This window comes from Rhododendron vialii, chromosome 5a (assembly GCF_030253575.1).
Source record: "Rhododendron vialii isolate Sample 1 chromosome 5a, ASM3025357v1".
NCBI lineage: Eukaryota > Viridiplantae > Streptophyta > Magnoliopsida > Ericales > Ericaceae > Rhododendron > Rhododendron vialii.
The window spans coordinates 8,247,178-8,261,046 of record NC_080561.1 but is presented as its reverse complement, the minus strand read 5'-3'; the positions used below and the strand labels follow the sequence as shown (position 1 = coordinate 8,261,046).

Sequence of the window (13,869 nt, the reverse complement as noted above, 5' to 3'; positions counted from 1 at the left end):
CGTGCACCTCAATCAATTATCAATGTAATTATGTAAGCACTTAGTTGGGGAAAATGGTGAATGGGAAGCTCGAGTGGGGAAGCACTGGCATTGGACCAGACTTTTAGCCCGTGCCATGCACGGCTGGACCAGATGCCCCAGAGAAGACTCTTGACTTGAGCATCACCACTCACCAGTGATCATGTGGTCCCACTTCAAGAAGGGCTGTGCTGTGATTTTCATGTATCTAGCTAGCCTCTAGCTAGGACATATTGTATAGTATTTGTATGTAATAAAATATTGTATCTAGTAGGAAAGGAAACTGATATTCAGTCATACTCCTTTCTTTTTTATTCATACTCTTTTTTTCTTCTTTTTTTTTATCTTTTAGTAAAAAAATACATATACTTTCAATACTAAAGAACAAAAAAGATAATATGGAGATCAAAAAAAGAAATGTGAATATCAATTTCCATCTAGTATAGTATTTTTTTTTTGTTTTTTACAATTAGAACCGATCCCAGTTCTACAGTTATTAGAGCACATATCAAGCCCTGAATTGGAGTAAAATTTTTCATTAGGATATGAACCTCTCATATGAATAAATCGAAACTTGGGCACAAATTTGAACAAAAGCTTCATTAACGGAATACTTGTAAATTGCGAAGAGCAAAACAAATCTTTAAAATATGAGTAAATTTTGAGTCTCCTTGATTTGGTTAAAAATTGATGAAAACTCAATATAGTATGAGTTAGGGTCATACACAGACTGGAGTGGGTTTACAGAAATTTTACTCAAATTTTAATTACGAGTCAATTAAAAGAATATAGGTCGGAGATGCTCTTAGCCGGTAGAGAAGGCATATCAAGGCCACGTTTGATTATGCGCTAAAGTATTTCACCTGACAACAACAATGCAGAAGGTGTTAGAGCAAGTCCACCCTAGATCCCATACGAGAGCCAAATTTACCATTGAGAAGTTGGGCCTGCTGGGCCTTTAAATGGATACCATCTCGGGCTTATGAATGTGATCGGACTTGTTCATTTCGTTCATATAGTCTTGTTTGTTGCTCGACGCAAAATGAGATTGATAGACATCGGCATCTTGGGGTAAAAAAAAAAAACCCCATAGTAAATCGAACCAAAAATCGAAATCTGACCGAACAGGTGATTTGGTTTGGTTTCCAGAGGTAAACGATTTGGTCCGGTTTGTGTTTAGTCAAACTAAAAAAATTTAGTTCAGCTTATTACTCAGTTTCCAAGCCGATCATTGGTGTCTGGGTCTATCTACATCACAATCGAGTATAACGGGTGGGCCTTTCAGCTCATTAGACATACTGTCTGGTCTGGACTAGCAATTCCATTTGTAGATTGTGAAAAAATTACACGTTTGGACCATTGGCGCAGCGAAATCGTTTGGAGACATGAAAACAAAACATGAAAGTGTCTATGAAACAAAAACGAAGGGTTCAGAGTGCTGCGAATCTAAGCTCATTATTTTCGTTTCATGGATACTTTCATGTTTTATTTTCATGGACCGTATCAAGCCTTTTGGCAAAGAAAGACGAGAAAGAAGTTGGGAGAGAGATTTTTTGGGGTCAATTTATACGGACAAATTGCTCCATTTTTTATTGGTAGGATTTGAACCTTAGGATTAGTTGAGGTACGCGTAAACTGGCTGTTTCCCACTTTCCGCCGCGTAGGCATGAGCGGAAAATCAATGGCATGTGCGATACGAGCGTGAGCATGCCAGGACTTGTCGTCATCCAACGTATGAATGGCGTGAGCGCCTCGATCTAACTTCATATATAGTGCGACTGCGTGTGACCCAAAGGGTGAGGCCTCAAAGAGGTTCGTGGTTTGCCACAACGAAGTGGACTTAGAATTTCCCAACCATGTGATAAAAAGAAGTAATAACGTAAAAAGAACTTTATTAATCGTGTAATAAAGTTTTGCGCACAACGGGAAAATAAAAAATCTAAATTACTTGAAGAAGTAATTGAGTTGGTACAAGAAAAGTAAAATAGGTGCTTCGCTCACTTTTCTGAAACCAAGTGCCAGCAAACCAAATCCCTTCTTTCGTGGGATTATTCCCGAAACTACTGGCCATTCTCCACTGATCACAGGCCTTCACAAATTATTTCTTAGTGATAGAGCCCAAGAACTTTGAGCCCGTGACCAAATTAAATCGAAATTAATCGGGCCCAATTAATATTGTCCTGGCCCATTAATTTCAGCCCAATATATCTCAATTTCATGGCCCAATTTAATTAATTAACAATTAAATGACCCTCCCAGGACTGGATGCCAAAAACGGGTGTAAACCCTAACCCAGACACCTAAATTATAAAAAATAATCTCTTTAAAAATTCTTTTGTTTCTCTCCGTTTGGCTTCGCAAAGAGAATCCAATGGAAGTGACAAGAAATTGTCCATTTGCCTGTTGTATTTTTGTTGAAAAGTGGAAAGAAAATGATAGAACAACTTAAATGATTTATACTATTTTTTCATCAATAAGATTATACTAATATAAGCCAAGTGACACTTACACAGCGAATTCATTGTTAATATCTTTGACTAAGCTAAACTAATCATCTAATTAATGCAAAATGAGAAACATAAAGAAAGTCGGATGTCTTTCACCCCAACCCATCCTTTCGCTTGACACGCATTGTGCCAAAAATTCACATCTTTATAGTGGTATCAAAAAAGATTATTTGCTAGCCAAAGATAAAGACAACAAACATTCAGATAACCAAATAGACTCTAGCCAAGTATGAAAACACCAATAAACTTCGAGAGCTACACATCTGACAAGCGCCACGAGTTTTTCTGTCAAATACAATCTTATAGTTAGAGCAAAGTATTCTTTCTAGTAATGAAAAAGTTTGCATTGATGTCAAAGTATTTAAGTTTAGTTGTTTTCCAAATTCAGACCCTGTGCTTCTAGATATTTCACTTAGGTTAATAAATTTGATTTTTGAGTACTTATCTGCAAAAAAAAGTCAAAGGATTAAAGAAGTAGTATACTATAATACAGTAAATCATGAAAAACCTAATCGTGGCAGATTTATATAGTTTGAGAGTAACTATAAACTATACAAATATAACACAAAAGTTTTTAAATCCGTGACTATTGTCACCACGTGTCTCTTTGGCTCGACTCTTGACAACTAGACTCTTTCGATTCATTAGAGCATCCACACCGATATTAGTCATTTTATTCTTGCCATTCCTTTTTTTTTGAATAATGAATGTCATTTTGCCACAAAAAATGACAAGGGTGCTACACCTGCATGCCATTTGGCCATTCTCTTTGTTTTTTCCCCTTTCTCATTTTTTCACCCTCAATATAAAAAATGGCAATTTTGCCATAGATATTCTCGGATTTGACAAATAAATTGGTATTTGCCATATTTAAAGGGTTTTTTTTGGGGGGGTGGGTGGGATGGTAATTACAATTTCTTTTGTCATTTTTTAAAAATAACAACAAATTGTGCCAAATTTAGCAAGCGGTTGGATGCTCAGTTTTTTTATTTTTTATTTTCAAAATGGAGAAGATTATATTAATAATAACTCAACGGAACTTACATAACAGAGTTTTATTATAAAAATATTGGACAAAGCAAAACTAATTATCTAACTATTATAAACGAGAACAACACAATACAACACTCTAAAAACCAATAACCCTAGCGTCTAGTTTCCGCCACCTCTGTCCCGGGGGAGGGGAGGCGCCCCCTCTGGCCTCCTCCCCCCGGGCTTCGATTGTCCCCCTCTCTCTCTCCCCTTTCTTTTCTCATCCCCTATTTTTACCCATGTGTTTCCCTCCCCGTGCTTTTCTCGCCGCTTTTCTCCCTGCAGTCTTCTCTCGGTGCCGCTTTGCGCCGGCTGGTTACCACATCTGGGGGTAACCGGTTGTCCTAACGGCTAGGTGTGTTGGTGGTATCGGGCGGAGGCATCGCAACAAGATCTCCAACTGTCTTTGCTCCTGGGCGATTTTGGTAAGGGCCTAACGGCATTGTGGGGATCTTGCGGCTGTGGAGCTTTGGTGTTTGGCGGCAATGGTAGTGATGTTGCGGGGACGTACGGAAGTGCTCAGGTGTCGTTTTCCTCTGGTCGTTTACTAGAATCGAATCTGCGGCTGCTTGGCAGCTGTCTCTGAGGTCTGGCATCTTGCAAGGTTCACGCTGGTTCGGGCCACCGTTCTTCGTCGTCTTTCACTGGTTTTGTTTCGTTGGTTTGGTGGGAGTGGTGGTGGGCAGTTGCGGTTTGTGGTGGAGGTGGGGGCTCGATTGTGGGGGTGGGTTTTGGCAGGTTGCGGCGGTGCTCGACTTGTTTGCGGCGGTGGCTGTTGATGCTCTAAGGTAGAGTTAGGTTTTGGTTCTTTTGTGGGCTTGGCCCATTTTGTTTGGGCTGGGCCTTTGAGATGTGGGCCAGACCCATGTGCTGTTTCAGGTTTTATTTTTTGGGGCCTAGCTCGTTTTCGTTTGGGCGTGCTTGAACTTTGTCCCGATAGTTTTTTGCTGTTTTAGGTGTTGGGTTTGGCCTAATAGGTGTTTTGGGCTTTATCTGGTTTCTTACCAACTGCTTGTGGTTTTTTTAGGATTTTTCCTCGTGATTTGGGTTCAGCTTGTTGAGCCTAAATCAGTATCCTCCACGTGGTTAGAAGAAGAGAGTCATGAATGGTCAGACCAGTGTATTCATGATCCTATTAGCTCTGTACTTTGTGTTGTGAGTTAATGAAACTTTCTTTTGCCTAGAAAAAAAAAAAAAAACACAAGACAACAGATATTTTCACTCCGACGACGTTGAGCCTAACGCAAACAATGACACTCGCGCCCAGCGGATCCTGTGTTGCATACTTGAATAGTCATAAGTTAAAATTACTACTAATTCCCAAGGAAAAGAACAAAACACCATTCCTTCCTTGCCCCAACAACAATTTCCGTTGAATAAAACAACCTCATCGTCACGGCTCACGGCTCACGCCCATAAAACGACGTCACAAAAAGAACCAACTAAACCGAACCCCAGAAGCAAAAGCAACTACCATTCCTTGCACTCAAAATTCCACACAGGTGTTAACTCCCCATTGGCCCAGACACCCCACCTTCTCTCCAAAGAAACCTCTCCCCACGCGACTGGTAGATACAGACCCCGACCCCGAGAGACCTATATCCATATATATATATATATATATATATACACGCACACATACATAGCTTTAGATCTCCCAATCCATCTCTCTCTCTACAAACATGGATCGCCGTCTCTCTCTCCTTTTCGCTGTCTCTCTCCTCGTAGCCGTCTCGTTCACCGCCGCCGATGAGTCGAGCGACGACGGCGACCTGATGATCCGGCAGGTCGTCGGCGGCGAGCACGAGCCGAACGACGAGCACCACCACTTTAGGCTCTTCAAGCGGAGGTTTGGAAAGTCGTACGCCTCCGAGGAGGAGCACAACTACAGGTAAGGTTTTAAATATCAGAATTACGTATCCTATGTATGAGATCGGCCAATACCTAAAAGTTTTTAAACCTTCCGGTGAGATGGAAAATCGAATGTGTATCGGCCGATTCCTATAATGTGTCGGTCGATTTATGATAAAACGGAGCACAATTACAGGTAAGGTTCTAAATATCGGTCGTTATGTATCGTATCAGATCGGCCAATACCTAACGGTTTTTAAAACTTGCGGTATTGGTATGGACGATATACCGGTGAGATAGAAAATCGCATGTGTATCGGACGATCGGACGATTCCTACTATGTGTCAGTCCCGTTTCTGATAAAGCGGACCGGGTCACGGACGTTATGGCTTAGTGATTTAGGCACTTAATTTTAGTATTTCTTCTGAAAAATTACTTTTAAAATTTGACGACCGGTATATCTGATTCCTGTATTCGAGTTACACGCTATGTTACATGCTCTTCAAGGTTTTAAAATATCGGTCGTATATATCAGCCGTTATATACCGATGGGATGAAAAATCATAGGGCGATCTATAATTTATCGGTATACTCTATACCGGTGATTTAGGCACTTTTTTTCCTTTGGAAATTAGTTTTAAAATTTTAACGACCGGTACATCTGATTCTGAGTTACACTTATGATGTTACATGTCCCTATACCGTTATTAAAACCATGACATTTACAGGTTCTCGGTGTTCAAGGCTAACATGCGCCGGGCGAGTCGGCACCAGAAGCTTGACCCGTCGGCGGTCCACGGCGTGACTCAGTTCTCCGATCTGACTCAGTCTGAGTTCAGGAGGAATCACCTTGGGTTGAAGGGCAGCCTTAGGCTTCCTTCTGACGCTAATAAGGCTCCAATCCTGCCGACCAAAGATTTACCGACTGATTATGATTGGAGAGACCACGGAGCCGTTTCAACTGTAAAGAATCAGGTATTATATATAGTTGAATTACATGGTGATACGCAGATGTTGGTTACGGGCTCAAGCTACTCCAATTTGAGCTCGAATTCGTTCGTTAAAAGTTCGTTCAAGATCTGTTTGTTACCGAGGCTGATAAACGAACTGCATGGTTAATTGTTCAAGCTTGTTTTGAAAACATATAGCGTTGAAAATATGTTTGAGTTTGGCAGGTTTATGAGGCCAACCGATTTCAAACGAGCTTTATTCGAGCTTATGATGAACGGATGTCGGGTGCTTGAATTTTTTCAATATTATAAGTCGAACAAGATGAGTAGTGGTTTGCTTTAACTTGATTCAAAAGTTTAACAAGCTTCCAAAACATTGGTTTATTTATGTTTTAAACCGATCCCTAACGGACTTTTAACTAGCAAATACGAGCTCGAACTCAAGCGGTTTGGTTCGTTTCTCAGCCCGTAGATTAATACATGATTAGGACCTTGCAACGAGTTGTTTTGACTACTTGTTGGTGTAGACTAGAGTATATATTGTTGGTTACCCTAGCAATTGGGGTTGTACACTTCTCTATTCGAGAATAATAAAGTAAAAACTTGTATAAGCCTAGACATAGGATATTTGGTCTTATAACTGTTTGTGGTGCTTTCTTGTTTGCTATTGCTTTTTTCCCTGACTTTTAAGGAATTGGGGTTGGGGTTTGTATTTAGCTGTTGGTTTTGGTAGTTTATGGTTAATTTGGTTGGCATGTGTCTTTGTAAATTATGGTGTTGGTAACTGATTGCGTTGTTGGTGTAAATGATGCTAACCAGGGTTCATGTGGATCGTGCTGGTCGTTTAGTACCACTGGAGCAATGGAAGGTGCCCATTTCCTTGCAACAGGGAAGCTGGAGAGCCTCAGTGAACAACAGCTTGTGGATTGTGATCATGAGGTTTGGTTATGTTGCCCTTTTCTTTATTCTAGTTAGGAATTACTGTACTATTTATGTGTATGCGCGCGTTTCATTATTTCGTGATTGATTCAGTTGTTGGATTGGCGAATAGAATCATTTTGTTGATCAGTTATGAGATCCATTAAGAATGGGGCTGATTCAGTTATTGGGCTCAAGTTTAGATAACACATACCACGTTGAGCATGGACTGCTGCACAAAATGGTAAAGCTTAGTCCAACAGGATGAGAATGCCGGTTTTGGCATGAGCGGGATTTTGTCCCATGGACTGGAGGGGTAAACTGAAATCTTTGGCCTTTCAGAAATAATTGGAGCAATGATTAAAGATTTTTAGGGGCTAATAGTACTACAGATTAATGGGGTCTTCGAGTTTGTTAAAGCTACCATGGAGGTAAATATTACTTCCTATTCTGCGATATGCATTCTGGCTGAGCTTTTGTATCCACGGGAATTTTTCTTTTTCTTTTTTTGGAATGGCATGCCCGGTAATTTAGTGCTAGTTGCTTTCACTAGTCATTATGCAAGAAGGTAGGTGGATTACTCTTTGCAATGAGATTTATAAATCCACTTGTGCCGTTGCGGGGTGAAAATTGCTTCTATGTTAAATTCTAGGATGTGACTATATTTGAAACACCATGGAGGCTGTATAAAATCCTAGATTGCTTGCAATAGGTATGTGTTGAGTCTGATGACTTGATAGTGATGGTGTTTTTCTGCAAGAAAATTCTCTTGCTAATTGAAGCATGAGACAGATTTTTTTGGATTGCACTAGTGTCTTATCACTTTTGTGTCACGTTCATATCATGCTCGTTTTCCCTTTTCTTTTAGCGGAATAGTTGGCTTGTTAATTCGTGATGGTGTTGTCCTGCAAGAAAATTCTCTGGTATTGTTGGATTTAGAATAAAGGTAGTCGGAAGTCTTTGTAGCAAGAGCGAGACCTAGACAACATGTAGCTTTGTGAAGTTGAGCAAGTCATAGCAATGATGATTATAGTTGTTTTGTAATGGATGCGATATCATAAGATGTTGAAATTTTAAGTCGCTAGCCTATTGCCATAGGAAACTGGCCAGGAAGATTGGCCATCGCTGTAGCTTCACTTTCGCTGAATTGATCCCACAAGGATAGTGATATCGGTTTGCGCCTTCTGTGTTCAAGTAATGTAATGTTAGTTTTTTAGTTGAAAAGTTATTTGTGAGTTATAATGTTACTTGCTATTACCCTTAATCGATAACCTTCATGTCCATGACGGAAGATCCCCTTGCCTTCTTCGGTTGCCCAACGATGAGTATTGCGAACAAGACATCAACATTTGTGTGTGGAGGAAACCGGATTGTAGACGGAGTAAGATGACAAGGGTTGCTCTACCAAAAGATTTGTTTTTCGTGGATTTGGTCTTGTTACTGGGGCACTTTGAAAAAGTAGAATCTCGTCCTGTTGACTTGCGATGGTTACAGTCCTTGAATGTGCTCGACGACGAGAAATAAGATTTGAATTTGTATTGTTTTCCAAAAGAACAGTGGCTGACGTAGAAGGGGCATTTTGGTTTTCGGCTGTTTGGGGAACATGATTGCCTATGAATCCTCTGTAAGATTGGATGAAGTTTAGGAGTACGTATGATGCTCTGCCAATCCCAGCTGTTGGGGTATTTAGAATACCTCTATATGCAAGGATTTTTTGAATTTTTCCTCAAAGTAAGAGCCACGGTGTGTGAAACACGAGCAATTGAAGGCAAATACCCGAGAAAATCTAATTTTTGCTCAGTAAAAATGACGTGACACCATAACCGGTGTGGCGTGAACGGCGTGGCGCTGTTTGCCAAAATGGTGTAAGTGGCATGACACTGTAACCTGGATGGTGGCAAAAGACGACAAATACGTCGTAAGCATAGTACAGTGGGAGAACTCCTCACCAGAGTGGATTATGTTCGGAACCGGGTTGAAGTCCTAAAAGATATGAGGGCTTTAAAGAACATGCTCCTTTGAGTCATTTTGAGACCGTTGAGACAATACAATGATTGGGATGATTATGATGAAGCATTGCTCAACGGAGAATTTAGACAAGTTGGAGCTCCAATTGATATCGAGAATTTCATAGACATGATGTGCAATGGAGAACTTTCTGATAAAAACCCCGCTCAAGCCTTAGATTTCTTTGACCAATTGGCTAAAATTTTACAATCTCGGGTCCACCTGCGACTCCATGGTCGCACCTACATCTCTCACCGGATCACCATTCCAGAAATTTTGCTGGAAGAAGTTCCAAGTGGGGTAATGAAGTGAGAAAGGGTACTGGGAAACTTACAGTGAAAGATCGAAGCCCTAGGAGTTCCAAGTAGCATTTCTGGTAGCGCCGTAGCGGTGGTAGTGGCGGCACCGGATCACCATTCAAATCATATTTCTCGTTGTTGAGCACATTCGAGGACTGTAGCCATCGCAAGTCAACAGGACGAGATTTTACTTTTTCAAAGTGCCCCAGTAACAAGACTAAATCCATGAAAAACAAATCTTCTTTGTTTTTGTATATATCGTAGATGTCAAATAGAAGTGATCCTGCTTGGAAGTTAGGAGTGAATATGTTGGATTGTTTGTTACTATGCAATATGGTAATGTTAATTCTAGTTTTGATGTTATGAGTGAATATTGCTCACACCAAAAAAATAGAAAACCAAAAGTCTCCCATTTCAGACACGCGTCCAATAGTGTTGCATTCAAAGCAACAACCGAAATGCGAGGAACAAAAGTCTTCGGCAATCGAAAAGTCCAGCATACCCCCATGCTAGAATCCAAAAAGGACGGACGGCTGGATGGGAAAAAGGACACAGGGGGAAAGAGTATTAGAATTGACTTGTTTTGCCCCTGGAAAGTGATGACGTGTACCAAATTGGAAAAATTGGGTGAAGTTGTCCCTTGGATTTCATGTTCCTTTACTTCCATCGGTTGATGGACTTTCTTGCGATGCTTCCGACTTAATAGATGCCTAAGATAGCTTGCTTAGGTATTAAAATGGTTACTTAAGATAATCTGCTTCGATTAACTTGCTTCAAAGTTAACTTGCTTAGATATTACATAGCCTATGTAGGAGATAAACAACCCGCCTACCTTCCAAGAAAAAAGTAAAAACAAAAGCTAAAGTTGAAGCAATATAATAAGCGGAAAGGGATATTTGCGGAGATTGACAACCCTATGTAAAATAAATACAATGTTTAGGGCCTTCAGGCTCCATTATCCTCCTCCATGGTATTGTTAACTGTTTGGGCTAGAGTTTGTATTTCCTAGATCTTGCTTATATATTGGCACAGTGTGCCGTGTACAATAATTGAATCTCGTATTACCCTTGAATCTCATTAAATTCATGAAATTATATCTACCTATGGTTTCACAGATAGTGAAAAGGTCACCTCACTTTTGTTTCCATCTGATATAAAAAGCTTGTTTGCAATGAATATACATGCGACCATTCGATCCACTAGATTGCTCAGGAGATCAAAACCTGTTCTGTTGCTAGCTCTTTGGGTGGGGGTGGTGTGTACCTTTAGATGTACAACATATCGATGCCAAATAGAGGCATGCTAATGCTTTAGATTAAATCTTTGGGAATAAAGAAGTGGGTGGTTTATTGGGTTAAAATATTATTGTTTCCTTTAATTGAATTTACTCTTGTGCACAGTGTGATCCAGATGAGCCTGGTTCATGCGACTCTGGTTGCAATGGTGGGCTGATGAATAGTGCCCTTGAGTACACTCTCAAAGCTGGTGGACTTATGCGAGAACAAGACTATCCTTACACAGGCACTGACCGTGGAACCTGCAAATTTGACAAGACCAAGGTTGTTGCGTCGGTGGCTAACTTTAGTGTTGTCTCCCTTGATGAAGATCAAATTGCTGCAAATCTTGTGAAGAATGGTCCTCTTGCAGGTTAGTATTTTGTTTTCAAGTTACTAATTCTTATTCTCTTAGCATCTTCCTTGCATTTAAGGGATCAAGATTTCTTAACTTTGCATGTTTGGAAAAACAAAAAAGAAAAAGTTGTAGCAGTTAAAACCTGAACTCAATTCATCCAGTCTTTGTCTGTCAATAATAAAGACATTGGTGTACAAGTCAATATCCAAACACCATTACGGCTGCTTCTCTCAGCCAGTTGATAATGAAAGTGTTAAGACCTGAACTCAATTCATCCAATCATTGTCTGTCAATAATAAAGACATTGTACAATTACGCATGCTTCTCTCAGCCAGTTGATAATGAAAGTGTTGGAAACGCAACGTCATTGGGAAGTTTCTGCTGGAACCAAGCTTTTGAAGTCCGTCAGTTCTGAGATTATTTCAGTTTCAGCTGTCAAACAAGTGAAGCAAAACCCAAAAGTAAATAGGCACATATAATGGTTTTTGGAGGGTTCAATTGAAGGTTCATGTGTTACGGTTGTGTTCGCTATCACTTTGATATTAAATTATGTCCCATTGGAAGTTGTGCTAGTGCATTTGCCATAACTGTAGCTTCTGTTGTTGGGCCAAAAATAGTGTTAAAAGACTCTTAAAAGTTGATTCTGAGAAACATCCCTTGCCAAACTTCTGGATTCCAATTTTCAGAATCAGTTTTTGTAAATTTAAAAGTTGACAAACACCCCCTATATGTTGAGTAATGCTTTTTCTGGCAGTGGTCCTAAATCCCTGAGATTCTAACTTCTTGTTGTGTTCTGGTGCAGTGGCTATCAATGCTGTTTTCATGCAAACGTACGTCGGGGGAGTTTCATGCCCATATATATGCTCAAAGCGGTTAGACCATGGTGTGTTGTTGGTAGGATATGGTTCAGGTGCCTATGCTCCCATCAGGTTGAAGGAGAAGCCATACTGGATCATAAAGAACTCGTGGGGAGAAACTTGGGGTGAAAATGGATTCTACAAGATCTGTCGGGGACGCAATATTTGCGGAGTCGACTCCATGGTTTCGACTGTTGCTGCTGTTCATACCACCTCTCAGTAGGATGTGTCAAATTCAAATAACATCCAAAAGGTAGTTGGTGTCTGTATATAAATCAGTATAACTTGGTCAACATTCTCAGACATTTCCTAAAGCATAAGGGACATGTCTCTTAAGCCTTAGCCATTATCTGGTCTAATTCCTCCATCTGTGTCCTAAAAATTTAAGGCTGCCTTGGATGCTTTGTAAACATTTATACTGTACTATTTGAAGACACTGAATGTTTCTTATGCAATGAAGATCATATTTATCCTCATGTTCTGCGACTCGGTTTAGATATCAGAATCAACATTCGTATTTATCCTGTGTTCAATTTATTGCTTTGATTTAGAATTGGAACCTGCAATTATATAGGAGTAGCTTTATTTTTTTGACATTAAAAAAGAACTTCATAGATAGATAAGCTACTCCTAGCTTTTTATATAGGAGTAGCTTATTAAATGGCTACGTTCAGCTTTCAGCTGTCACCATGTGTTCTTCACCGAGCGACTCTTCTAAGAACTGGAGGCCACTTAAAGCAAAACTTGGAACTGAGAGCTGTACTTTTTTTCACTCGCCAAGTTCCAAGTGCCGCACGGGCGCACGCAGTAATAGGAGCAGGCAGCTCCTATATAGTACAACATTATGAGCCTTCCCCTTTGTGACAAGAAGAAACATGACCCTTGCCCGAGGAGTCGTAAGGAGATTTTTTTTATAGTAGAATTTATTTGTATGAAGTATCAATTGGAACAATATAATAATATAAACCATCTCTGAAAAAAAAAATTGGACCTCTGAATTTTCGAGGACCGCCGAGGGCGCACCAGACACCACGCAACCTACAGTGCTCTTCCACTAGTTGGACCCTAGTCGTTTTCAGAGTAAGCAGGTTATTAAGCAGCAGAAATGATAATTCATCCCAAGGCCCCCGCTGACGTCTAATGCCACAGTAGCAGAAATGATAATTCATCCCAAGGCCCCCGCTGACGTCTAATGCCACAGTACACAGTACGTGCAAGGGATACCTTCTTGTCGAGAGGGCACTTTGCCACTCAGGTCTCTATGCTTGTCAAAGACTCTTTCCATTGGCAAAGCATGTGCAGCCTATGTTATTTGTGATTTTGCCGCAACAAATTGCAATCTTACTTACCACACAAAGGCAAGCATGTGCTGCCTATGTTATTTGTGATTTTGCCGCAACAAATTGCAATCTTACTTACCACACAAACTAGCGTTACATACCATTTATTATGATCACACTTGCTACAATGTATAGTCACACTTGGCACAATGCATGATCACAATGTATAGTCACACTTACCACAATGTATAACCACTTACTACTAGAGGGTTGAATCAATGGTTGAGATTAAAAAAGAGAGATCCAACGGTTAAGAAAAATGGAGGCATGGATGCCCCAAAACCAAAATGGGGCATCATAGCCGGATCCCTAATTACACGAGGTATTACTGCAAAATTTCTTCTGTATTGATGGTCACCCTGCTCAACCGCAAAGCTATAGCAAATCCGAAATTTGGAAGCACTTCAATGCTACAAAAAAACACTAGTCCAAGTTTGTTACACCAAAAATAAAGCCGA

The 13,869-nt window shown here is 40.2% G+C and overlaps 1 protein-coding gene across 1 annotated transcript; it reads left to right on the top strand.

Annotated features, from left to right (window-relative positions):
- The first annotated feature begins 5,064 nt into the window (after positions 1–5,064).
- Positions 5,065–12,547, top strand: LOC131325166 (probable cysteine protease RD19B). The gene is made up of 5 exons (XM_058357258.1): positions 5,065–5,448; positions 6,137–6,383; positions 7,178–7,297; positions 10,983–11,229; positions 12,017–12,547. Exons 1-5 carry the CDS (start codon positions 5,240–5,242, stop codon positions 12,292–12,294), a joined length of 1,101 nt encoding a protein of 366 aa, XP_058213241.1. The 5' UTR covers positions 5,065–5,239; the 3' UTR covers positions 12,295–12,547.
- Positions 12,548–13,869: the final 1,322 nt, after the last annotated feature.

What these genes read in the sequence shown, in the direction of transcription:
- LOC131325166 (XM_058357258.1), top strand. Translation starts at nt 5,240, where the DNA reads ATGGATCGCCGTCTCTCTCTCCTTTTCGCTGTCTCTCTCCTCGTAGCC. An exon ending in TTGTGGATTGTGATCATGAG is followed by an intron (nt 7,298 to 10,982) that starts GTTTGGTTATGT and finishes TCTTGTGCACAG; the next exon opens with TGTGATCCAGATGAGCCTGG. An exon ending in GAAGAATGGTCCTCTTGCAG is followed by an intron (nt 11,230 to 12,016) that starts GTTAGTATTTTG and finishes GTTCTGGTGCAG; the next exon opens with TGGCTATCAATGCTGTTTTC.